Below are 26,708 nucleotides of genomic sequence, written 5' to 3'. Positions count from 1 at the left end.
AGGTGTGAGCCACTGTACCTGGCTGGCATTTGTAAAAGGAGTGATAAAGTATGGGTTCCTATTTCCATCAAAAGAGAATACAGGCATGACATGGTGGCTAAGGCCTGCAATCCCAACACTTTGGGAGGCTGAGGCAGGAGGAGTGCTCGAGCCCAGAGGTTTGAGACCAGCCTGGGCAACAAAGGGAGCTCTGTCTCTAAAAATAAATAAATAAATAAATAATTTTTTAAAAAAGAGAATACAGTACATGGAGATAATAAAATGTCTGAGTCTTATTTTTAAAAAGCTTTAAATGACTTTGCCATTTTAAAAAAACTTTGTGGCCGGGTGCAGTAGCTCACGCCTATAATCCCAACACCCTGGGAGGCCAAGGCCGGCAGATCATTTAAGGTCAGGAGTTCAAGACCAGCCTGGGAAACATGGTGAAACCGTCTCCACTAAAAAATACAAAAATTAGCCGATGTGGTGGTGTGCGCTGGTACTCTCCAGCTACTTGAGAGGCTGAAGCAGGAGAATCACTTGAACCTGGGAGGCGGAGGTTGCAGTGAGCCGAGATTGTGCCACTGCACTCCAGCCTGGACAAAAGAGTTGAGACTCTGTCTCAAAAAAACAAAAAACAAAACGAAACAACAAAAAAAAGTTTGTTTTTTTTTTGTTTTTTTGAGATGGAATCTTCCTCTGTCGCCAGGCTGGAATACAGTGATGTGATGTCTGCTCACTGCAACCTCCGCCTCCTGGGTTCAAGTGATTCTCCTGCCTCAGCCTCCCGAGTAGCTGGGACTACAGGCGCATGCCACCACACCCAGCTAATTTTTGTATTTTTAGTAGAGACAGGGTTTCACCATGTTGGCCAGGATGGTCTCAATCTCTTGACCTCGTGATCTGCCTGCCTCAGCCTCCCAAAGTGCTGGGATTGCAGGCATGAGCCAGCGTGCCCAGCCAAAAAAAAAAAAAAAAAACTTTGTTATTTAAAAAGCTACACTGGTACACTGGCCAGGGACAGTGGCTCACGCCTGTAATGCCAGCACTTAGGAAGGCTGAGGCAGGCAGATCACCTGAGGTTGGGAGTTTGAGGGCAGCCTCATCAACACAGAGAGACCCCATTTCTACTAAAAATACAAAATTAGCCAGGTGTGGTGGTGCATGCCTGTAATCCCAGCTACTCAGGAGGCTGAGGCAGGAGAATTGCTTGAATGTGGGAGGCAGAGGATGCGGTGAGCTGAGATCACGTCATTGCACTCCAGCCTGGGCAACAAAAGCGAAACTCCGTCTCAAGAAAAGAAAAAAAAAAAAGGTATATAACTATATACAAACTACTTATGCTCTTGGCAAATACCTCATCTGTAAGTGGAAAGATACTGCTTACCTTGTGTGAGAGCACAACCTGGCTCCTCATGAGTAGAGGCTGATATGAATCCTTCATCACTCTATACCCAATGTCTGATTGAAAGCAGGTGCTCAAAACAGATTTATTAAACAAATTAATACCCATATATATACTTATGTAGAGAACTAATTACTGAGGTCCCTTGTTGACCTGAGGAAACAAAGTTAATAGCACTATCACTGGAAGTTTAATGCCAGAGGGTTGTTGGTATGTAGTGAAAGGAGGACAGGAGCAATGACTGGTTAAAAGAAAACTGAATTTTGCTTATATTTGTTAAAGTCTGTTTCTTCATAGAAATAGATATTTTAGATATCTTCATAGATATTTTTAAGACATGAAATGCTGTAACACTTTACTATGTCTATGCAAATACACATTTAAACAATATAGGAAGATTTCAATAACCAAACTAACTGTACAAAAAATAAACAAATTAACTTTATTACATTGCTACTTCAACTTCAGTCCTTACATTGATTTGTTTTTTAAAAAATACCAGTTTGAAACACATTACTGAAAGTGAGTGTACACAATAAATAGAAAATAGGGATGCATAGTGCTGGAGACATTCAACCAACTTATCTTCATCTGTTGCCTACTGTTGTAGACAAAATTTGACACACAATTAGCATTACTGAAAGAGCAGCCAAACTACCTCGGAGAAAGTGGCAAACTACTGGAAAAGTAGCTTAAAGCTCTGGACCACTCACCAAAAAAAAAAAAAAAAGAAGAAAATACACTGTTTATCTGGGAGCTAGCCTCATTATGGCAATGAATTTATCTACTAGTCATAAGAACAATTTTTAAAATATAAAAAGTCCCAGGGAACCTTCACTAACAGTTTTTGTTTTTGTTTTTGGAGACAGAGTCTCCCTCTGTTGCCCAGGCTGGAGTGCAGCAGGGCGATCTTGGCTCACTGCAACCTCCGCCTCCCGGGTTCAAGCGATTCTTGTGACTCAGCCTCCCAAGTAACTGGGATTACAGGTGTGTGCCACCACGCCCAGCTAATTTTTGTATTTTTAGTAGAGATGGGGTTTCGCCATGTTGACCAGGCTGGTCTAGAACTCCTGACCTCAACTGATCTGCCCACCTCAGCTTCCCCAAGTGCTGGGATTACAGGTGTGAGCCACTGTGCCCAGCCCAAAGTTTTTACTTTAAATATATGATTACTCAAATATCCTAAGCCATACGGCAGGCCCTATAACAATAAGTTACAAATAGTCTGAATTTAATAACTTAAGTGTGATATGGTTAATATAATACATACTGTGTGAATATCTTAACTAACCTCTTTCAGGTAAGGTGATAATTAAAAGGTTTAAATTTACAGTTTCAACTTCTGCTCAGAAGAATCATGCCAGTATTCTAGCAATGGTGATGAAATCCCATTATTGTAATGCAGAACATGATAATGTCCATATTATTTTGAATTATACTTGAAGAAATAATTCTATGTACAAGTGAGTCTATATTCTATGTGCAAATTTTCAATGGTGCAGGTTTATAACCAAAGCTGCGTTTAACAAATGCTTTCTGGCTTCTGAAAACATGTCATGAAAATACTTCCTAAAAGTGAACAAACTAAAGTCAGAAGCAGGTGGCACCAGTTCTTTTTTGCCTTTATGTGTGATGGACTTCATGAAGCATTAACTCCCGAGGTATATTTGTTTCTGGACCATACAGCTTACATGCTCTTCTTTCAAAGGCAGCTACCATCTGCTTCACAACTTCATCAAAAAACAGTGTGGCAAGCTGGGAATGTAGAAGTGATCGAAATTCAAAAGAAATCTGTAGGAAAATATTGAAAATTATTTTAGAAAAAATTATTTTTTGCTTTTTTTTTTTTGGTTTTCCTGGAGAGGGACTCTCGCTTTGCTGCCCAGGTTGGAGTGCAGTGGCACAATCGCGGCTCACTGCAGCCTCAACCTCCTGGGCTCAAGCAATCCTCCCACCTCTGTCTCCCAAGTAGCTGGTACTACAGGCATATGCCACCACACGTGGCTAATTTTTGTGTATATATATACATATATATATATATACACACACACACATATATATATATACACATATATATACACATATATATATATACACACACACATATATATATATATATATTTTTTTTTTGGGGGGGGCGTAGAGAAGGGGTTTTGCCATGTTGCCCAGGCTGATCTCAAACTCCTGGGCTAATGCAATTCTGCCCACTTCAGCCTCCCAAAGTGTTGGGATTATGGGCATGAGCCACTGTGCCCAGCCAGAAAGATTTTTTTTAAACTAAATCTCCACTTAGGACAGTGGTGTTCACACTATGAACTGGGTATCTAAGGTAGAATTGTGTGGATGTATGTAGGTGGGATTTTTAGCACCCCACCAAAAGAGGGAATCTTCTTTTACTGCAACAAGCACAATTGCTGGCACAATAAGCTTACATAAAGAAGGCCAATGAAATCTCATTTCAAGGGAAAAAGTCTGTTTCTTAATAAGAGAAGACTGGAAAAAACCTTTGCTGAATACATTAATCACTATGCCTTCTTATTAATGTGTCCCTTTTAGATCCATCCTATCTCACAAAAGGAAATAAGGAAGGAAAGTGATCCTTCCCATAGGTATCACTGAGAAGCACCAGCAGGAAGAGGAGGCTGGAAGTGTGCATGCACATGTGTACCTAACCCACAGGGCAGATGGTGTAAGTGGTTTAATCTTTCTTTCTTTCTTTTTTTTTTTTTTGAGACGGAGCCTTGCTCTGTCGCCCAGGCTGGAAATGGCCCAACCTCGGCTCAAATGCAACCTCTGACTTCCAGGTTCAAGCGATTCTCCTGCCTCAGCCTCCAGAGTAGCTGGGACCACAGGCACCTGCCACCACGTCCAGTTAATTTTTGTATTTTTAGTAGAGACGGGGTTTCACCATGTTGGCCAGGCTGGTCTCAAACTCCTGACCTCAGGTAATCCACCCACCTAGGCCTTGCGAAGTGTTGGGATTACAGGCATGAGCCACTGCGCCCGGCCACGTGGTTCAATCTTAAAGTAGCCAATGATTTGGACAAGCTTGTCCAATCCACCTTATTTTGTAGTTGTTGTTTTGTTTTGTTTTAGGCTTTTAACAGCCTGAAGCCGTGGGTTTTAGTTTCTGTCTCTAGTGGTTAAGTGGAAAAGAGGGATGAGGAAGAGGCTTTACTGGCCCAACCAGAAACAGAAACTAAGAACCCATGACTGTATTCTCTCCCTTGGATACCCTTTCAGAACTTTATTTATACCCTCTCATTGTTCCATATAGAATTCAAGACAACTGGTTTGAGAACTGTGTTTTAAGGACCAAATATCCTCTAAATATTAAAATGTTTACCTTTCATTACGAAATAATTTCATTTTTGTAAAAAAAAAAACTACAAAATAATACAAAGAATTCCCATGTACCCATTACCCATATTTCCCTATTTTAATGTCTTCAATAACCATACTGCAATTATCAAAATCAGGAAATTAACAGAGGGAGTTACTACTACTAGATAATAATGCTATTATCTAATTTATATAGACCTTATTCAAATTTTCCCAATTGTCCTTTTTTTTTTTTTTGAGACAGTGTCTCACTCTGTCACCCAGGTTGGAGTGCAGTGGTACGATCTCAGATCACTGCAACGTTCACTTCCTGGGTTCAAGTGATTCTCCTGGTTCAGCCTTTCAAGTAGCTAGGACTACAGGCATGCACCACCACACCCGGCTAATTTTTGTATTTTTAGTAGAGATGGGGTTTCGCCATGTTGGCCAGGCTGGTCTCAAACTCCTGACCTCAAGTGATCTGCCCGCCTCGGCCCCCCAAATTGCTGGGATTACAGGCGTGAGCCACTGTGCTTGGCCCCAATTGTCCTATTAATGTCTATAATGCTTTAATGAAAATTACTCAAGAGCTGAGAACAGCACACGATAATTTAGTCAAAATTGCCATTTCTTAAAATTCAATGCCCGAGTTGCCTGTACAGAGAACAACTCCCATATTACCTGTTGGCAAAGAAAAAGCCACAAATTGCTTTAAGTTTTCTATAACTACGATTATATGAAAAAGAAAGTTACTAGGCTGGGTGCGGTGGCTCACACCTGTAATCCCAGCACTTTGGGAGGCCAAGGTAGGCGGATCTCCTGAGCCCAGAAGTTCGAGACCAGCCTGGGAAACATGGCAAAACCCCATCCCTACATAGAATACAAAAATAAGCCTGTGTGGTGGTGCATTCCTGTAGTCCCAGCTACTTGGGAGGCTGAGGTGTGAGGATCACTTGAACCAGGGAAGCAGAGGTTACACTGAGTCAATATCACAGCACTGCACTCCAATCTGGGTGACAAAGTAGTGCCCCATCTCAAAAAAAAAAAAAAAAGAAAGTTACCAGACTCTAGATGCAAAAAAATGAAAAAAATCTATTACCTTATTTCTGCATGTTTTATTTTTAAATTTTTTGAGACAGGGTCTCACTCTGTTGCCCAGGATGGAGTGCAGTGATGTGATCATAGTTCACTGCAAGCTCGAACCCTTGGACTCAAGCGATCTGCTCGTCAGCCTTCTCAGCAGCTAGGACTACTGGTGGGCACCACTACACAAGGATAATTTTATTTTTATTTTTATTTGTTTTGAGACAATTTTGCTCTTGTTGCCCAGGCTGGAGTGCAATGGCACGATCTCGGCTCACTGCAACCTCCGCCTCCCGGGTTCAAGTGATTCTCCTGTCTCAGCCTCCTGAGTAGCTGGGATTACAGGCGCATGCCACCACGCCCGGCTAATTTTTGTATTTTTACTAGAGACGGGGTTTCATGATATTGGTCAGGCTGGTCTCGAACTCCTGACCTCAGGTGATCTGCCCGCCTCAGCCTCCCAAAGTGCTAGGGTTATAGGCGTGAGCCACCCCATCCAGCCAATAAATTTATTTTCACTAGAGACAAAGTCTTGCTATGTTCCCCAGGCTGGTCTCAAACTCCTGGCCTCAAGTGATCCACCTGACTCAGCCTCCCAAAGAGCTGGGATTCCAGGCATGGGCTACTGCACCTAGCCTGTTTCTGCATCTTATATGCAATGTGTTCTTTCATTTGGTGTTAATTTAAAACTATTATTAAGTTTAAAACTGTTATTAAGCTGGTTGTAAAGTCATGGCATGTATCTTACAATCTACAGATTTGTAAAAAACAGAATGAAGGAATATTCAAGGTTGCAAGAAATAGAATAAAAAAGAAATGTTCATTAGCATTTATGCAGAAAAAGGTATTCAATATAATTATGGCCTCTGTGTTCTAAAAAATGATTACTTTTTACCAATTTTACCTCATAAGTGGAACAAATCAAGGGCTTTATGAGACTTACTGAAAAATCCAAGGTACAAGTTCTTGGGTAGCCAGGAAGACCTGGGCTAAAACGCCAAATAGTCTCCAAATGATTGAACAGTCTCCCATCAGTACAAGATGCCTACAACAAAATGAAAAAATAAAACCACAGTTAAATACCTTTGCTACTGGACATAATCTAAGAATCTACTATGACTGAGGCTGATTTCTTTCATAAGTAATAATTTTTATAGGTCAGACCATAGGAGATAAAGATATCTAATTTTTAGCTTGGTACTAGGAAGTAATGTCTTGCCAATATTAGCCTTTTTTTTTTTTTTCCTGCAGGGATCCCCAAGATTGCCAGGTGTTTTCTCTTCCATTGCTAACACCTGCTTTGCTACTTAGCTTTCCTTCCTCTAGAAGCAAAAGAGGGAGCTTCTTGGAAGCTTATTTCTAGCTCTGCCACATATAAGTGATCGTGAACAAGTTAAATCCCCATACCCTATTTCCTTAATCTGTAAAATAATACCTACTTTATATCATGAGATTACTGAAATGTTAATAAGGTACCTGGTACACATTTATCTCCTACTCAAAGACTGTTCTCTTATTAATCACGTATAGTCTTTCCTTCACTCTTTGCTCCTTATTCCTAGAGGCCTCTATCTAGTTTTCCTAACTGTGTAGTCCTGGCCCTTAGCCCTGATCCATTTCTTTCCGATTTTTTCAATGCACATGTATATTTTATATTCAGTATGCACACAATCACAATACTTAACCATACTATGTGCAGTGCATCTTGGTAGTTCCTATTTTGTATCATTAAAAAAATACTTATTGTGGCTGGATGTGGTGGCTCACACTTGTAATCCCATCACTTTGGGAGGCCAAGGTTGGGGGATCACTTGAGCCCAGGAGTTCGAGGCTGCAGTAAGCTATGATTATGCCACTGCACTCCAGCCTGGGCAACAGAACGAGATTCCCTGTCTCTTCAAAAAAAATTTAAAAATTAGCCAGGTTTAGTGATGCACGCCAGTAGTCCCAAGTACCCAGGAGGCTGAGGTGAGGGGACTGCTTGAGCCCAGGAGACTGAGGCAGCAGTGAGCTATAATTACGCCACTGAACTCCAGCCTGGGTGACAGAGCCAGACACTGTCTGAAAAAATAAAATAAAAATAAAAATAAAAATAAAAAAATAAAAAAATGTATTGAGATCCATGAAAGAGATGCCATCTGCAATCTGAAAATGGTAACCAGAACCATAGTTACTAGTTCATTGTTAGGACTGATTATGCTCGTTATGACCCTGAGAGATGCTCAGCTTTTTATTTTTATTTTTATTTTTTCCCACCTCAGCCTCCCAAGTAGCTGGGACCACAGGTGTGTGACACCATGCCCAGCTAATTATTTCATTTTTTGTAGAGTTGTGTTCTCCCTAAGTTGCCCAGGCTGGTAATGAACTCCTAGGCTCAAGTGAACCTCCTGCCTTGGCCTCCCAAAGTGCTGGGATTACAGCAGGCGTGAACCACCTCATCCACACAAATAATCTAGAGCATTCCTAAAGTGCACAGGTAATTTCTAAGAGCATCAAGAGTCTATAATAAAATCTTGTTATTTCAGTTGCCCAACTTTAGGATAATACATTCTGCCCATCTTTACAATCATTTAAGAAGCTTATAGGAAATTTAACATTAAAGGATAAACAGGTTTTGGGAGTATTCACTGTAACATAGCACCTTCCTCTGACTACTTTTTTTTTTTTTTTTTTTGAGACGGAGTCTCACTCTGTCACCCAGGCTGGAGTGCAGTGGCGCGATCTCGACTCACTGCAAGCTCCGCCTCCTGGATCCACACCATTCTCCTGCCTCAGCCTCCCAAATAGCTGGGACTATAGATGCCCGCCACCATGCTCGGCTGATTTTTTTTTTTTGTATTTTTACTAGATACGGGGTTTCACCATGTTAGCCAGGATGGTCTCGATCTCCTGACCTCGTGATCCCCCCGCCTCGGCCTTCCAAAGTGCTGGGATTACAGGTGCGAGCCACCACACCCGGCCTCCTCTGACTACTTTTATACAAAATCTGGCAGTATTTCACTCACTCCAATTATCTAGCCCAAGGATGCACGGATTTTTACTGTTATGTTTTGACACGAAGAGTTTGCCAAAGACCTCATTTCTAAGAGCAGAGATACTGAATAGTAGAAGCTGTCATAATGATGACCTACTACTGACTGTTCTGAGTGAACTGATTTAGACCATTATATAAACTACTCCATACAAAATGTTTCTATCATGAAGCAGGCAGTAAAAGTCATTGAACTGTTGCCTCTCTGAAAATGTTCAAGGGCTTCTGGCCATTAAAGATTAGTGTAGACTAGAATTACTGACATATTAAGTGACAGGCATGTTTTGGTCAGCTAATACTTCACAAAACTGTCACATGGCTTCTGTTCTTCCCTTATAATAATTTTTACTGTATTGGGTAAAAAATAATAATTTTTACTGTGTTGTCTATTGGGTATTAAAATCCAGAACCTGGCCGGGCATGGTGGCTCATGCCTGTAATCCCAGCACTTTGGGAGGCCAAGGCGGGCGGATCACCTGAGGTCGGGAGTTCGAGACCAGCCTGACCAACAGGGAGAAACCCCGTCTCTACTAAAAATACAAAATTAGCTGGGCGTGGTGGCACATGCCTTTAATCCCAGCTACACAGGAGGCTGAGGCAGGAGAATCGCTTGAACCTAGGAGGCAGAGGTTGTGCTGAGCTGAGATTGCGCCATTGCACTCCAGCCTGGAAAACAAGAGCGAAACTCCATCTTAATCAATCAATCAAATCCAGAACCCGGGCAACAAGAGTGAAACTCCATCTCAATCAATCAATCAATCAAATCCAGAACTTGGGTAACAAGAGTGAAACTCCATCTAAATAAATAAATAAATAAAATCCAGAACCCAGGCCAGTCATGGTGGCTCATTCCTGTAATCCCAGTATTTTGGGATGCCGAGGCAGGCAGATCACCTGAGGTCAGGAGTTTGAGACCAGCCTGGCCAACATGGTGAAACCTCGTTTCTACTAAAAATACAAAAATTAGCTCAGTGTGGTGGCACGTGCCTATAATCCCAGCTACTCAGGAGGCTGAGGCAGGAGAATCGCTTGAATCCAGGAGGCAAAGGAAGCGGTGAGCCATAGATCATGCCATTGCACTCCAGCCTGGGCAACAAGAGTGAAACTTGGTCTCAAAAAAAAAAAAAAAAAAAAATCTGGAAACTGAACCCAGGAACAACTGAAAGTTGAGCATATATTCTCAAGTATGTCTTTAAAAAACAAACTAGCATTATTATGTGAGGCAACTTATAATGAAAAAATAGGGGGAAGGAGAGTAGGAAAAAAAAAAAGAAAAAATAGTTTTGGAGTCAGACACATGCAAGTGTGAATTTGCCCAAGGTTCTTAATCTCCTTAAGCTTCATAAAATTGAGATAGCTATGATCATCTAATGCAGGTTATTATGAAGATTACTTTTTTTCTAATACAGTTTATCCCTCCCTTAGCAGTGCTGAAAGTTACTCTAAGATTATTATGAATGTCTCTGAATCTGCAATAATCCAAAAATACAGGTAGTGAAAGCTTCATAAGTAAGGAGCCCTCATAACTCCCATCATTATAGTATTGCTGTTGAGGTTACAGAGATGAAAAAGACAGGGGCTCCTTCCCTCAAGTACCACAGTCTTGTCAAGGAGAAATCCTGTTGAAGAAATATATTACAGAGTGATAAAAGAAAGCATGAATAAAGCACAGGAGAATCACCAAGGTAGTGCTACTTATCAATATGAAAGGAAAGAGAGAAAATGACCCCAGATGGTCAGAATTTGAAGGAATATCAAGAAGGTAAGTGCATTACAGATAGAAGAATAAGCAATATGCAAAGGCACACGGCTGTGGAATAGTGCTGTACTGTGCATTCGTGGAACTTTTAAGACATTCGGTATTAGCTGAACATCAAGTATAGTATTACATGGGAGGAGGGAGCAGGGAAGTAAATGGGTCAATGTGCAATGATAAAGAGATTTACTTTATCCTGTGTGGTTTTGTTTTTGTTTTGTGTTTGTTTGTTTTGAGACGGAATTTCACTCATTGTCCAGGCTGGAGTGCAATGGCGCGATCTCGGCTCACTGCAACCTCTGCCTCCTGGGTTCAAGTGATTCTTCTGCCTCAGCCTCCCGAGTAGCTGGGATTATAGGCACTCACCACCACGCCTGGCTAAGTTTTGTATTTTTAGTAGAGATGGGGTTTCACCGTGTTGGCCAGGCTGGTCTCAAACTCCTGACTTAAGGTGATGCAGCCATCTCGGCCTCAGCCTCCCAAAGTGCTGGGATTACAGGTGTTAGCCACCACATCCAGCCTGTTTGTTTGTTTTTTAGAGATGGAGTCTTACTTGCTATGTTGCCCAGGCTGGAATGCAGTAGCTATTCACAGGCATGATCACTGTACATTACAACCTCAACCTCCTGGGCTCAAGCGATCCTTCCACTTCAGCCTCCTGAGTAGCTGGGATTACAGGTGCATGCTACCAAACCTAGCTTATCCTGTAGGTTTTAAGAAGGCAGGGGAGAGAGGCTGGGCCTGGTGGCTTATGGCTGTAATCCCAGCACTTTGGGAGGCCAAGGCAGACAGATCACCTGAGGTCAGGAGTTCAAGACCAGCGTGGCCAATATGGAGAAACCCCGTCTCTACTAAAAATACAAAAAAATTAGCCAAGCGTGGTGGCACATGGCTATAATCCCAGCTACTTGGGAGGCTGAGGCAGGAGAATCACTTGAATCCGGGAGGCAGAGGTTGCAGTGAGCTGTGCTTGTGCTACTGTACTGCAGCCTGGGCAACAGAGCAAGACTCTGTCTCAAAGGAAAAAAAAAAAAAGGCGGCAGGGAACAGAAGAAAGGTAGACAGTGAGGAAAAAATGAGGTTTATTTAGAGTTCTTTTAGTTAGAAGCAGCATAATATATATACTAAGATTTAAGTTCTGGATGGGCGTGGTGGTTCACACCTGTAATCCCAGCACTTTGGGAGGCTGAGGCAGGCAGACCATGAGGTCAGGAGATCAAGACCATCCTGGTTAACACGGTGAAACCCTGTCTCTACTAAAAATACAAAAAATTAGCCAGGCTTGGCGGTGGGAGCCTGTAGTCCCCGCTACTCGGGAGGCTGAGGCAGGACAATGGTGTGAACCCAGGAGGCGGAGCTTGCAGTGAGCCAAGATCACGCCACTGGAAGCGCCACTGCACTCCAGCATGGGCGACAGAGTGAGACTCCATCTCAAAAAAAAAAAAAAAAAAAAGATTTAAGTTCTAAGGGACTGAATGGTAAATTGAGCTCAGGAAATAGAAAAAAAAAATTAAGATTATAGAAATATTCACTGGTGTCAGACAGCTGGAGTCTTGGCTCTGTGACCTTGGGCAAGTTTTCTATCTCTTCTAAGCCTTAGTTTCCTCAACTCTAAAATAAATAATAACTCTTGAACCTCAAAGGGCTTTTGTGAAAATTTGAGTAATTCAAGTAAAGCAGTAAAATGGGCTCAGTAAATGTTAGCTATTACAACAGACAGTAGTTTAAAAACTCTAAAACAATGAGGCAAGCAGGTGAAAGCATTTGTAATAATAGCAAAATCCTAGTCCACAGCATTTTAAGTGGAATTGAAGTTTTAAGGGTAAGAATAGGGCAGATAGGGTCTTAGCTTCACTGGACAGTGACAGTGTTCTCTTTCTTTCTAGCTGCACCAGAAAGAGCACATCTGAGAGCTGCACCCCTTTCAATGCCTAACAAAGAGCTGACTAAGGTATTTGGCTCTGGCCACTTACCAAGAAATTATATCATCATGAAATCCTGTGGGCAAAAAATAACTCAGTTTTAAAAATCTTTGGCCACTCCAAAATGGGAATGCAAAAGAAATATGCATTATCCCATGGAATTCTGCCTTTTTGTTTTTAAGGTCGGTACGCTTTTCTACATGTGTATCCTCCTCTGACAAGCATAAGATGATTAATATAATGTAAGAGCAGTTGGCATTTCAGTACCTGGTACTTGGCAGGATAATCTCAACAATGTTTATACATATATATGTGTGTGTATATATATATGTGTGTGTGTATATATATATATATATATACGTATATATATGTGTGTGTATATATATATATATATTTTTTTTTTTTTTTTGAGACAGAGTTTCATTCTTGTTGCCCAGGCTGGAGTGCACTGGCGCGATCTCAGCTCACTGCAACCTCTGCCTCCTGGGTTCAAGTGAGTCTCCTGCCTCAGGCTCTTGAGTAGCTGAAATTACAGGTACTTGCCACCATATTGGCTAATTTTTTTGTATTTTTAGTAGAGACGGGGTTTCACCACGTTGGCCAGGCTAGTCTCAAGCTCCTGACCTCGGGTGACCCACCCACCTCAGTCTCCCAAAGTGCTGGGATTACAGGCGTGAGCCACTGTGCCCCCCAATATTTTTATATTTTTTCTTTTCATTTTTATTTAATGTTTTTTGAGACACTGTCTCACTCTGTTGCCCAGGCTGAAGTGTAGTGGCTTAATCACAGCTCTCTCTAGCCTCAACTTCTTGGGTTCCCATCTCAGCTGCCTGACATGACATATTTATATCTTTTTTTTTTTTTTTAATTTTGAGACGGAGTCTCACTGTGTTGCCCAGGCTGCAGTGCAGCGGCACTATCTCGGCACACTGCAACCTCTGCCTCCGGGTTCAAGTGATTCTCCTGCCTCAGCCACCTGAGTAGCTGGGATTACAGGCAAGCACCACTACGCCCGGCTAATTTTTGTATTTTTAGTAGAGACGGGGTTTCACCATGTTGGTCAGGCTGGTCTTGAACTCCTGACCTCGTAATCCGCTCGCCTTGGCCTCCCAAAGTGCTGGGATTAAAGGTGTGAGCCACAGCGCTATGCCTATATCTTTTCTACCTTTCTTTATCCTCTCACCACTTTAATTTTTTTCCTTCCTTCTTCCCCACCATTCCTTCTTTAACTTAAAAAACTATATATTTAGTAAACAAATTTACTCTTCCCCCAATAATAAAAGTATTTAATTCATATTTTAAAACAGTTGAAAAATTAAATTAAAACATTTCCCACTTGGGTGGCGCAAGTGATCTGTCCTGTGGGTCAGTAGTCCTCAATAGAAGGGAAAAAAAAGGGAAAAGTTTTCCATTCCCATATTATATTCAAATTTCTATTTGGAAAGAATAATGCTAACACTGTATAAAGTAACACAGTTAGGAGATATAATAAATTTTTTACCCTCCTCCTGTTAGGTTAAATACGTTTTTTTAGGCTATTACATTTTAACTCATTTGACAAAGTTAATATATGGAAGAATATTTAAAAACAACAAAAAACAAAACTGTTACCTTTACTAAATGAGGTTTCACCAAGGTTACTACTGATGTATATCGCTCCAACACAGGTGGAAATCCAATTTCTAATCTTGTTTTACAATATCCAGATCTCTTTGATATAACATCTGATTTTTTGCACCAAGGAACAAAATGCTTGTAATCCTCCACTCCCGATACTACATCATACATTTCCTGCATTGAATATCTTTAAAAAATAAAAATAAAAAAGAGGTGTTAACTCCATCTAGTTATATAATATATGCATACTTTAAAGTGAGTATGTATAAAACTTACTGTGTATGATAAATAAATCATTCAGCACATATATTAAACCACATTCTGGAATCAATGACCTCAAAGCAACACAGAAAATAAAAGGTCTCTAAATAAATACATACATGATATGGCAGAGATCACAATTTGGCATCTCACAGGTTGAATCTGACATAAAGAGGTAATTTTCTTTTTTTTTTTTTTGAGATGGAGTCTCATTCTGTTACCCAGGCTAGAGTGCAGTGGTACGATCTCGGCTCACTGCAACCTCCACCTCCCGGGTTCAAGCGATTCTCCTGCCTCGCGGGGACTACAGGCACGTGCCACCACAGTCAGCTAATTTTTTGTACTTTTAATAGAGACGGGGTTTCACTGTGTTAGCCAGAACGGTCTCGATCTCCTGACCTGGTGATCCGCCCACCTCGGCCTCCCAAAGTGCTGGGATTACAGGCATGAGCCACCGTGCCCGGCCTAAAGAGGTAGTTTTTAAATTTTTAGTAGCCAGCATTTAAAAATTGAGAGTATGGCCAGGAGTGGTGGCCTGTAATCCCAGCACTTTGGGAAGCTGAGGTGGGTAGATCACCTGAGGTCAGGAGTTTGAGACCAGCCTGGCCGACATGGTAAAACCCGGTCTCTACTAAAAATACAAAAATTAGCCAGGTGTGGTGGCACACGCTTGTAATCCCAGCTACTCGGGAGGCTGAGACATGAGATTTGCTTGAACCCAAGAGACAGAGGTTGCAGTGAGTGAAGATCATGCCACAGCCTGGGCTATAGAGTGAGACCCTGTACAACTCTCTCTCTCTCTCTCTCTCTCTCTCTCTGAGACCCTGTACACCTCTCCCTCTCCCTCCCTCTCTCTCTCTCACACACACACACACACACACACAGCAGACTAAATCAGTATTTTTTTAGTTGCCATTTCTCTTTTTAACAGGTAACACCTGTGACAATGATGTCTCTCCAAAGATTTGCACTCTTTTTACGTGGTGCTGTTGCTAGGAAGTACCTGCCCATCAGGAGCAACAATTCCCAGTCCTCATTTCCACTGCGTTTAGATGGGGTCACAATTAGCTGTTGCCAGTAATATCTGGGAGGAGGTGTTGTGTGTCACCTCCAGACCAATGTGATCAACATTCTGAAGACTAAGTAATTACAGAGGTCAAAAGTTGGATGTAGCCTGGGTTTCTGAGTCACTACTTGGACTACAGTAGACGGCACACCCATTTGAACTCTACATGAGAAAAAAAAATAAACTCTTGGGTATTATCTATAGGGCTGTTAGCATTACCTTAACTAATACAGAGACTAGCTAGTAATAAAGGTGAACTTAGTGAACAATGCTGTTAAGTCTTTTACTACAGAAAAATAGGGAGAACAAAAGCAAATGAGTAAAATTAACGAAATGCACTTTCACAAAGCTTCATGGCCAGTTGGGAATTAAGAGCCATTTGTAGAAATTCCCCTATGGAGGGATGGTGTATTTCCGGTTTAGCAGAACTGTAGTGTCTTTACCATCTGCTCTATTTACCCCTAGATCAGGGGCCACACCTGGCCCATCGCCTGTTTTTGTAAATAAAGTTTTACTGGAATGTGGCCACACCCGTTTATTTAAATATTATCTATGTCTGCCTTCGGACTACAATGAAGGAGCTGAGCAGTCCCTATGGCCCACAAAACCTAATATAGTTACTATCTGTCCCTTTACAGAAAATGTTTACCAAAGGCTCTAGATGAGGAGCCTTAGTATGTATGTACTTATCTATGTATATCTATACATGAGGAAGCTATGTAAACATATGGCCCAATGTATCAGTAATGTTGCTAATACAGAAAAGAACAATGTACAAAAAATGTAAGTCATAAATAATTTTCTTTACATGTCAAAGATTTAAGTCTATACTAAAGAGTTACCATATAATTATATTCATTCAACAAATATTTATAAAATAGCAATGGCTAGGTCAGGAGCAGTGGCTCATGACTGTAATCCCAGCACTTTGGGAGGCCAAGGCAGGTGGATCATGAGGTCAGGAGGTTGAGACCAGCCTGGCCAACACAGTGAAACCCTGTTTCTACTAAAAATACAAAAATTAGCTAGGGATGGTGGCATGTGCCTGCTACTCGGGAGGCTAAGGCAGGAGAATCGCTTGAATCTGAGAGGCGAAGGTTACAGTGAGCCAAGATTGCGCCACTGCACTCAAGTGTGAGACTCCATCTCAAAAGAAAGAAAAAAAAAAAAGAAAAAGGCCAACCTAGAAAAGAGAGCTTAGTCTGTAAGAAGATAATCCAGAGAGAAAGAGGCACGACACGATACCCCACGGAAAATTGTGAACATGCTCTTTTAGTAGAATTCTTATCATATACGAACCCTAAAATTCTTCTCTCTGAATATTCTTTCCTTTTGTTTATTAATGGTGCAGTGATTTTGAAGAAAGTTCGTGCACATATCTCCTTAGGCAAAATTGAGGTATGTAGTGGAAGAGTTCTGCTCATCAGTATACCACAGGAAGCTAAATATCTGAAAAGACAAAAATCACCTGATTTAGAGTGACAGTAACAATTAAAAGGAAGCACAAATTATAGAAACTATAAAGTAATTATCACACTTTGTAAGGCTTTGCAACTTCAGAATGTTTCTGAAAAAATACACACACACGGGCACAGAAAAAGCACAGCTTCTTAAACACTGTAAAAAATAAAAATAAAAATAACAGCTTAGTTAGGTTAGAAGCTTCTGGCATAAAAGGCATCTCTCCCAGAAAGTTGGCTTTCACTCTGTAGTCACGTGTTACAACTTACTCTTACCATAAGCTTTGCTAGATACACAAATCTATTTTCTGATTTGTGTTGTCTACCCACGTTGTTTGCCTAGCTGGATCCACTCCAGTGAGACTTAAAATTAGGTCTCAAATCTCTTGGCAGACATCTGGTAGGACCACCTACCAGATGGTGAGTACTGATGCCAAGCATGGTGGCTCAAACCTGTAATCCCAGTGGTTTGGGAGGCTGATGCATGAGAATCCCTTGAGGCCAGGAGTTTGTGACCAGCCTGGGCAACATAGCGACCCTGTCTCTACAAAAAAATTTAAAAATTAGCCAGCCATGGTGGCATGTGCCTGTAGTTCCCGTTACTCAGGAACCTGAGGCAGCAGGATCGCTTGAATACAGCACTTCGAGGTTGCAATGAGCTATGAACACACCACGGGCACTGCAGCCTGGGTGACAGGGCGAGACTCTATCTCAACAAAAGCAAAAACAAAACAAATAAAAACCAACTGTTGCTGCGTTCTCCTTTACCTTGCAGTCTCCATTTCAATGCATATATGTAAAAACATGTCTAGTTAACCAGAAACTTATTGTTTGAGGTACTTCTATGTACAAATGTCTGCTATATGCTTGTTCACCTAAATATTTTCAACTTTCCTTAATAAGATTATTACATAAGTGACTGGGTGAGGTGGCTCATGCCTGTAATCCCAGCACTTTGGGAGGCCGAGGCGGGTGGATCACGAGGTCAGGAATTCAAGACCAGCCTGACTAACACGGTGAAACCCCATCTCTACTAAAAATACAAAAAATTAGCTGAGTGTGGTGGCAGGCGCCTGTAGTCCCAGCTACTCAGGAGGCTGAGGCAGGAGAATCACTTGAACCCGGGAGGCGGAGGTTGCAGTAAGCCGAAGTTGTGCAACCACACTCTAGCCTGGGTAACAGAATGAGACTCCGTCTCAAAAAAAAAAAAAAAAAAAAAAGAGAGAAAAGAAAAAAGATTATTACATAACTATTTGACTATTTGACACTACTAGTCATTGCTGGCCAGGATAATTCAATTTAAATTATCCACATATTTACTGAGCTCCTATTCTAAGTTAAGACTGTGCTAAGTACTAAGGATATAATGGTGAATAGAACAAACATAAGCCTTATGAAGATTATATTCTAGTTGAAGATTGATTCAAAAAAGTGCTGAAGAAGAGATGCAGGGAAGAGGGAGGTGTAATTAGGACCTCCTTTAGACAGGGTGACCTAGGAATCCCTTAAAAGATTTTAGCTGAGACATAGTGGACAAGGAGTTAGCCATGCAAAGAGAGAAAAGAAGTATGTACATATATAATAACTGTGTGTGTGCGTGTGTATGTATATACTAATACACATAGGCATTAGTAGCATTTAATACCTCATTCCATTTATTTATATATATGAATACATATACATATGTACATACATATATATGTAAATGGAGTGGATCGCACCACTGCACTCCAGCCTGGGCGACAGTGATTCTCCGTCTCAAAAGAAGAAAAAAAAAAAGAAAAAGAAAATATGACCCCAAAGTGTAAAACACAACCCCAATTAGAGAGAGACAAATTTGGGCTCTATAATACAATGAAGAACTTTAGAGCTGTTTATAAAAATTGAACACACTTATTACAGAGAAAATGAAACAGAGGTCAGTGAATTTGCTTAAGGTAAATACTACGTGACTATCTGTTAAAATGTAATGGAGGCCGGGTGCGGTGGCTCACGCCTGTAATTTCAGCACTTTGGGAGGCTGAGGTAGGCGGATCAACTGAGGTCAGGAGTTCGAGACCAGCCTGGCCAACATGGCGAAACCCTGCCTTTACTAAAAATACAAAAATTAGCCGGGTGTAGTGGCACGTGCCTGTAATCCCAGCTACTCGGGAGGCTGAGGCAGGGAAAATGCTTGAACCTGGGACGCGGAGGTTGCAGTAAGCCGAGACGGCACCATTGCACTCCAGCCTGGGCAACAGAGCAAGACTCCCCGTCTCAAAAAAAAAAGTAATTGAAAAGACACATAAACTGTATATGGGTAAACTTATTAGGACCTTTTAAGATTTTAAGATTCTTATATATTCAGCTATAAATAACACTTCATGAATGAAAATATAAAAAAGCAAGATGGCTTTGTGAATTCTAAATTTTCTGGGACATCACAAGTAGTAGTTGATTTTATAATAGTGGTAAGAGCATAATTCTATGTTTCGATACATACAATGCATAGTGATCACATCAGGGTAATTAACACATCCATCATCTCAAACATTCATCATTTATTTGCACTAGGAACATTCAATATACTCTTTCTACCTATTTGAAACTATATATTATTGCTAACTATAGTCATCCTACAGTGGTATAGAAGACGGGTCCCCAACGCCCAGGCCATGGACTGGTACCTGTCTGTGGCCTGTTAGGAACCAGGCTGCACAGCAGGAGGTGAGTATTACCGCCTGAGTTCTTCTGCCTCCTGTCAGATCAGCGGTGGCATCAGATTCTCATAGGAGCCAGAACTCTATTGTGAACTGCACATGCGAGGAATCTAGGTTGTTTGCTCCTTATGAGAATCTAACTAATGCCTGATGATCTGAGGTGCAACAGTTTCATCCCGAAGCCATCCCCCTCCCCACGACCCCCATTTGTAGAGAAACTGTCTTCCACAAAACTGTTCTCTGGTGCCAAAAAGGTTGGGAATCGCGGGTATAGACCATTAGAAACGTATTCCTCCTATCTAGCATTAATTTTGTATCCTTCAACAAATCTCTCCCTATCCCTTCCTTTCTCCCAGCTTTCCCAATCTTTAGTATCCTCTGTTCTAAGATCAATTTTTTTTAAATTTATTTTTTACTTACTTATTTTTTTGAGATGGAGTCTTGCTCTATCACCCAGGCTTGAGTGCAGTGGTGTGACCTAGGCTCACTGCAAGCTCTGCCTCCCGGGTTCACGCCATTCTCCTGCCTCAGCCTCCCGAGTAGCTGGGACTACAGGCGCCCGCCACCACGCCCTGCTAATTTTTTTGTATTTTTAGTTGAGATGGGGTTTCACTGTGTTAGCCAGGATGGTCTCGATCTCCTGACCTTGTGATCCGCCCACCTCAGCCTCCCAAAGTGCTGGGATTACAAGCGTGAGCCACTGCGCCCAGCAAGATCAACTTTTTTTTTTTGAGATGGAGTCTCGCTCTGTCGCCAGGCTGGAGTGCAGCGGTGCTATCTCGGCTCACTGCAACCTCTGCCTTCCAGTTCAAGCGATTCTCCTGCCTCAGCCTCCCGAGTAGCTGGCACTATAGGCGCCCGCCACCACACCCAGGTAATTTTTGTATTTTTAGTAGAGATGGGGTTTCACCATGTTGGCCAGGATGGTCTTGATCTCTTGACCTTGTGATCCGCCCACCTTGGCCTCCCAAAGTGCTGGGATTACAGGCATAAGCCACCGTGCCTGGCCAAGATCAACTTCTTTTAGCTTCCACATATGAGAGAGAACTCGTCATGTGTAACTTTCTGTTCCTGGCTTATTTCATTTAACATAATGCCCTCCAAGTCCATCCACGTTGCTGCAAATGACAGAATTTCATTCTTTTTTATGGCTGAATAGTATTCCCATCGTGTATTAATATATACACCGCATTTTCTTTATCCATTCTTCTGTTTTATTGTTGTTGTTGTGTTTGAGTCAGGGTCTCACTCCATCACCCAAGCTGGAGTGCAGTGGCATAGTCATGACACACCACAGCCTCCACTGCCTGGGCTCAGGTGATTCTCCCATCCCAAGTCCCAATTAGCTGGGACCACAGGCATGCGCCACCAAGCCCTGCCAATTTTTTACTTATTTGTAGAAACGAGGTCTTGCTATGTTGCCCAGGCTGGTCTCAAACTCCTGATTTCAAGTGATCCTCCTGCCTCAGCCTCCCAAAGTGTTGGGATTACAGGTGTGAGTCACTGTGTCCGGCCTTGTTTATTTTTTGAGACAGGGTCTGGTTCTGTTGCCCAGGAATGAGTGCAGTGGCCCAAACAAGGCTCACTGCAGCCTCAACCTCCTGGGTTCAAGTGATCCTCCCATCTCAGCCTCCTGAGCAGCTAGAACCACAAGCTTGCACTAACACATAGCCAGCTAATTTTTCTGTATATGTGTATGTGTATACACACACACACATTTTTTTTTTCTTTTTTTTGGTAGAGACAAGGTTTTGCCATGTTGTCCACGCTGGTTTCATGAGCTCAGGCAATCCTCCCGCCTCAGCCTCCCAAAGTGTTGGAATTACAGGCATAAGCCACTGCACCCAGTCCCATTCATCTGTTGTTGGACACCTACGTTGATTCTGTATCTTAACTACTGTGAACAGTGCTGAAACCTTTACTTGAAAAAAGATGAGACCTTTGCTTCTAAAGAGGTGAATTGGGTATCTGGTTGACTTTTTACTATATATAAAGGTTCATGTATTTACTGGGAGGCAATACATGAACCTTTGTATCAGGTTCATGTATTGCCTCCCAGCCTACCCAAAAAAATACCCTTACACAATCTGATTACAAGCCTAAGGAAAACACCAGTGTTTAAAGCAAACTAACAGGACATTTTCTGATCAATCTGCATGCTATAGTTACAGTGGCCTGGACAGCACATCTATTTTCATGCACTGCCAGGAATACTATGTCTTAAACTACGATATGAAGATACACACATTCATATATACAGTTAAACCATGAAATGAATACTGGACAACTGGACCACATGGAGAACAGCTTTTTTGTCACTCGTCTTCCAGTACCACTCTCTCATATACTTAAGTATAATAAAGGTCAGAATCTGATGCTTAACATTGGAAATGAACGCAAACTGCCGCCCTCATTATCATAAACAGTATTTATCTTGGAACTGAAGCCTCAATTTGATCATTAAAGCAACTGTATTTTTCTCAAAAGTAAGTGTTATTTGCAAGACAACATTTTATAAGAGTAATACAAACAGATCTCAAGTATGATGGCGTTATTCTGCTTGAAACTACTTTTTGAGGTTATTTCCTAAAGCAGGAGTAATTTTATGATTTTGTTTGTCTCATCCAACATTTGTCTAAAGGGATTTGGATTTGGTAAGGTTGTTGGTGTTTTTAAAAATTCTTCATTGAATCTTTTTTTTAAAAAATTATTTCCTTGTTTCCAGTAGGGTCGGATCTTCATTTAATCTAAATGTCCTGGGGCTCAACGAGATTTGTGTTTTCTCTCCCCACCTCGTATTTTGTACACCTGAATTCATTTTAAACACACTAACTTTAATTTTCAAGAATATTACAATGTTATTAGTAAAAGGAAACTAAGTCGTACAAGTATGGTATCCGTGTCCCGACCTCCCTCTCCACCCCCACCTACCAAAAAATGAACCAACCAGGAAAATCGAAAGCTGACTATGCTTCAAGGTTACAGGACCTGTAAGTTACAGCAGAGTGAAAAAATCCAAGTCCCTTATGCTGGCTGTATTTACTTTTGTAAACACTAAATGGCGAGGGCAAAGCACTCTTTCAGAAATTGGGAAAACGCATCTGACCATCTGGCAGGTAGAAGGAACCGGAGAAGGGGGCTCACCGCCAAACACAAACTCCCATACAGCCAGCAGCCGGCAACCCTTCTGCGCAAAGTTAAAACTTTCCAACAGCAGTAGCAACAAGCCATAGGGGAGGAGACCGGAAGAGCCCAAAGGCACCAATGGCCAAATTGCTTCCAAAGTCGCTTCGCCGATGATTCACCGCCTCTCACGAGGGAAACGAGCCACGAACACAGCCTTGGGCCCAAGGTGATGCGCGCCGCTCTTGAGTCCCTCAGATGCCAAACGCAAAAAAAAGCCTTCTCCTCTAAAGACACGGAAATGCACCGAGTCCGGCTCTGCCTCACCCCCAAATCCTTCCGGTCCCCCAACTCAGCAGCCAAAATCGAAAACTACTCTCGTCCCAGCGCCCCCGCTGTTGATTACCTGCCATTCCGCAAGGGCGCCTGCGCCCCGGCCGCTGTCGCCGACTTCGGACGGCATCCCGAGACTACCCTTCTCAAGGCCGTATGACCAGTCCGAGCTGCCATGATAGACTCTCCGAAGCCGGTCGTCACCTCCCGGACCAGCCCTGCAGCACCGCCCTCCTCTGGTCGGGCCCGGAGCCCGGCTCCCGTCTCTTCCAGCCAATGGACTGGCCGCCTGCGCAGCCTGACACGCCCCTTCTTCCCTTCCGGGTTGCACGTCGCTGACACACGCCGACCGTAAACGTTCCCGTCAGCCTGTCGGCCAATCGGAGCTGCGGGCCCGCCAGGACGCACCTCTCTCTCCTGACCGACCAATCGCTTTTCCCGTGCGCTCGCGCAATTTGCGTAATACTCAGTGACTGCTCAGTCCACGCCCCGCGCAGGAGCTGTTCCTGGATTAATCAACTGCCTGGTTCTCCTGGGGTCCGCTTCCGGGAGGCCAGTCAGTGAGCCCCACCCCCCCGGGGGCTGCGGGAAGCCCCAGGGCTTGAGTGTTAATTCTGTAACTGTCCGAACCCGTGAGTGCGGAGCCAGACAGGCCACCACTCCTGGCTGCGAAGCTTGGCTGTCAGCGTCCTGCTTGTTAATGATTGTCTAATACAATGCCTGCCTTGCCTATCTCACGGGGTAATTGTGAGGGCAACATAAGGTCCTGTCATTAGGAAAGACTCCGTTATCCAGCAGCAGTTCCGTCTGCCTTCTTCCTGCGTGTCCCACATTTTAATTGGTGTTCTCGTATGATTTGGGTTTCCCTTATTCCATACTAATCAGACGACTTCGCTTTGATTTACTTGTTTTGGTGATCAGTCATCAAGTCCAGACTTCTTGTTCCCTCAGTTTGTTTTCAGGTCTTTACTTAAGGTTTGTGCACCAATAGTTTTCCTGCAAACTGTAAAGTGAGGATGACAATACTACCTATTTAATATAGTTTGGGTGTAAATGAGATTGTTGATTAAATGTAGTCAGATATTTGTGTGGCACCTACTAGATGCTGGAGAGGTGAGCAAAAGTCTTCACTGTCACAGAGCTTATATCCTAGTGGGGGAAAGAAACCAATTAGTATATAGTGCAATGGCAGCTTGTTATATGTCCCATAGACTAAACAGTACAGCAGGGTAAGGAGATGAAGAGGGAGGAATATGGTAGGGTGCTGTTTTATATAGGGTGGTTAGGAGGGGCTCTAAGAGGATGACACTGAACAAAGGCCTAAAATGAAGTGAGGAAGTGAACTCTGATTACTTGGGAGAAAATGACTTTCAGGTGCATGGAACAGCAAGTGCAGAGGCCCCAGGCAGGAACAATCTTGGCATGCTTTAGGAAGAGCAAGGAGTTTGGAGCACAGCGAGAGGAGGAAAGTGGTAGGAAATAAGGTCAGCGAGGTAGGCAGAGCTTAGTGCCACGGAAGCCATAGTATGCTACCAATTTTTTATTGTATTCTAAGCGTGAAGGAAAGCCATTAGAGTTTGAGTGCAGAACAGTTACTTGATCTGATTTACATTTAAAGCAATATTCCAGCTGTTGTGCCTATGATTATTTTCTCCTCTTGCTTGGTTTATTGCAGTCACCCCTTACTAGATACTTTGTGGAGTAAATTGAAATCATCAGCTACAAGGTTTGTCAAACATTTTGCAGTACAACACATGATGTACTTGTAGATTGAGGTGGTTCTGTAGCTGCATGGACAATTCTGTATCAACTACTTTCAAATACACAATCCTTGTATGTCCGGAATTGGTGGGTTCTTGGTCTTGCTGACTTCAAGAATGAAGCCACGGACCCTCAGTGTGAGTGTTACAGTTTTTAAAGATGGTGTGTCCCCAGTTCATTCCTTCTGACTTTCAGACGTGTCCGGAGTTTCTTCCTTCTGGTGGGTTTGTGGTCTCACTGACTTCCGGAGTGAAGCTGCAGACCTTTGCAGCATTACAGCTCTTAAAGGCAGCGCATCTGGAGTTGTTTATCCCTCCCGGTGGGTTTGTGGTCTCCCAGGCTTCAGGAGTGAAGCTGCAGACCTTCGTGGTGACTCTTACAGGTCTTAAAGGTGGCACAGACTCAATGAGTGAGCAGCAGCAAGATTTATTGCAAAGAGCAAAAGAACAAACCTTCCACAACATGCAAGGTGAACCCAGAGAGTTGCTGCTGCTGGCTCAGGCAGCCTGCTTTTATTCCCTTAGCGGACCCCACCCACAGCCTGCTGATTGGTCCATTTTACAGAGAGCTGATTGGTCCGTTTTCACAGGGTGCTGAGTGGTGGGTTTACAAACCTTGAGCTAGACACAGAGTGCTAATTGGTGCATTTACAATCCTTTAGCTAGACACAAAGTGCTGATTGGTGCGTTTACAAACCTTTAGCTAGACAGAAAAGTTCTCCAAGTCCCCACCCATCCCGGAAGTCCAGCCGGCTTCACCTCTCACTGGTACTCCCGGGGTCTCTGCAGCACCTAGCCTAGGCACTCTGGCAGCCCAGAGGGAGCTCGTCCCTGGATCAAGCCCAGAAGGCGCCGGCCGCACCGAGTGCGGGGCTGGCCGACCCCATGCCCACCCAGAACCCGTGCCAGCCCACGAGTGCCACGCGCAGCCCCGGCTCCCACCTGCGCCTCTCCCTCCACACCTCCCGGCGAGCAGAGAGAGCCGGCTCCTGCCTCGGCCAGCCCCAGGGAGGGGCCCTTATAGCGCAGCGGCAGGCTGAAGGGCTCCTGGAGTGTGGCCAGAGCAGACGCTGAGGCGGCGCCAAGAGCAAGCGAGGGCTGCCAGCACGTTGTCACCTCTCACTTGCTCTTCTTTAAATCTTAAATATTTCCAGTATTCCAGTAAGGTCTTCTTTAAAGCACATTTTCAGGCCAGGGACAGTAGCTCATGCCTGAAATCGCAACACTTTGGAATGCTGAGGCAGGAGGGTCGCTTGAGGCCAGGAGTTTGAGACCAGCCTTGGCAACATGGCGAGACCCCATCTCTACAAAAAAAAATTTTTTAATTAGCTGGGCATGGTGTTACACACCTGTAGTCCCAGCTACTGGGGAGGCTGAGGCAAGAGGATCACTTGAGCCCAGAAGTTTGAGATTGCAATGAGCTGTGATAATTCCACTGCATTCCAGCCTGGGTGACAGAGTGAGACCCTGACTCAAACCAAAAGGAAAAGAACATGTTAAATGACACCAAGGGGACACTATCTGCCAACTCCAGAATGCAGGAAATTCTATAAGACAAGTCACCCAGTTTCTTCAGTGAGTAAATATCAAGTAAAAAAGGAAGGGAAGGGGGAGACAGCTGTAGATTTAAAAGATGTAAAAGGCTTTATTTTGATTTTCTTTTGCACAAACTAAATATTAAAAAAAGGTATATGAGACTAAGAAATTTGAAAGCTGGATACTAGATGATTTTAAGAAATTTTTGGCCGGGTGCAGTGGCTCACGCCTGTAATCCCAACACTTTGGGAGGCGGAGGCGAGTGGATCAAGAGGTCAGGAGTTCGAGACCAGCCTGACCAACATGGAGAAACCCCATCTCTACTAAAAATACAAAAATTAGCCAGGTGTGGTGGC

The 26,708-nt window shown here is 42.9% G+C and overlaps 1 protein-coding gene across 2 annotated transcripts; it reads right to left on the bottom strand.

Annotated features, from left to right (window-relative positions):
* Window positions 1–1,803: 1,803 nt before the first annotated feature.
* COQ10B (coenzyme Q10B) lies at window positions 1,804–25,334 on the bottom strand. 2 transcript variants are annotated; one of them, XM_003825313.5, is made up of 5 exons: window positions 23,130–25,334; window positions 16,741–16,890; window positions 14,109–14,301; window positions 6,732–6,833; window positions 1,804–3,175 (listed from the first exon to the last, which is right to left on the bottom strand). In XM_003825313.5, the coding sequence occupies exons 1-5, from the start codon at window positions 23,231–23,233 to the stop codon at window positions 3,008–3,010; spliced, it is 717 nt and encodes a 238-aa protein (XP_003825361.1). In that variant the 5' UTR covers window positions 23,234–25,334; the 3' UTR covers window positions 1,804–3,007. The 2 variants fall into 2 exon arrangements, with proteins under 2 accessions (XP_003825361.1, XP_034810628.1); XM_034954737.3 differs by lacking the exon at window positions 23,130–25,334 and adding an exon at window positions 22,745–23,031.
* Window positions 25,335–26,708: the final 1,374 nt, after the last annotated feature.

The sequence above is a fragment of the Pan paniscus genome, chromosome 13, assembly GCF_029289425.2.
Source record: "Pan paniscus chromosome 13, NHGRI_mPanPan1-v2.0_pri, whole genome shotgun sequence".
Taxonomy (NCBI): domain Eukaryota; kingdom Metazoa; phylum Chordata; class Mammalia; order Primates; family Hominidae; genus Pan; species Pan paniscus.
Note: the sequence above shows the minus strand (reverse complement) of the source record. Positions and strands in the feature narration are given on the sequence as shown.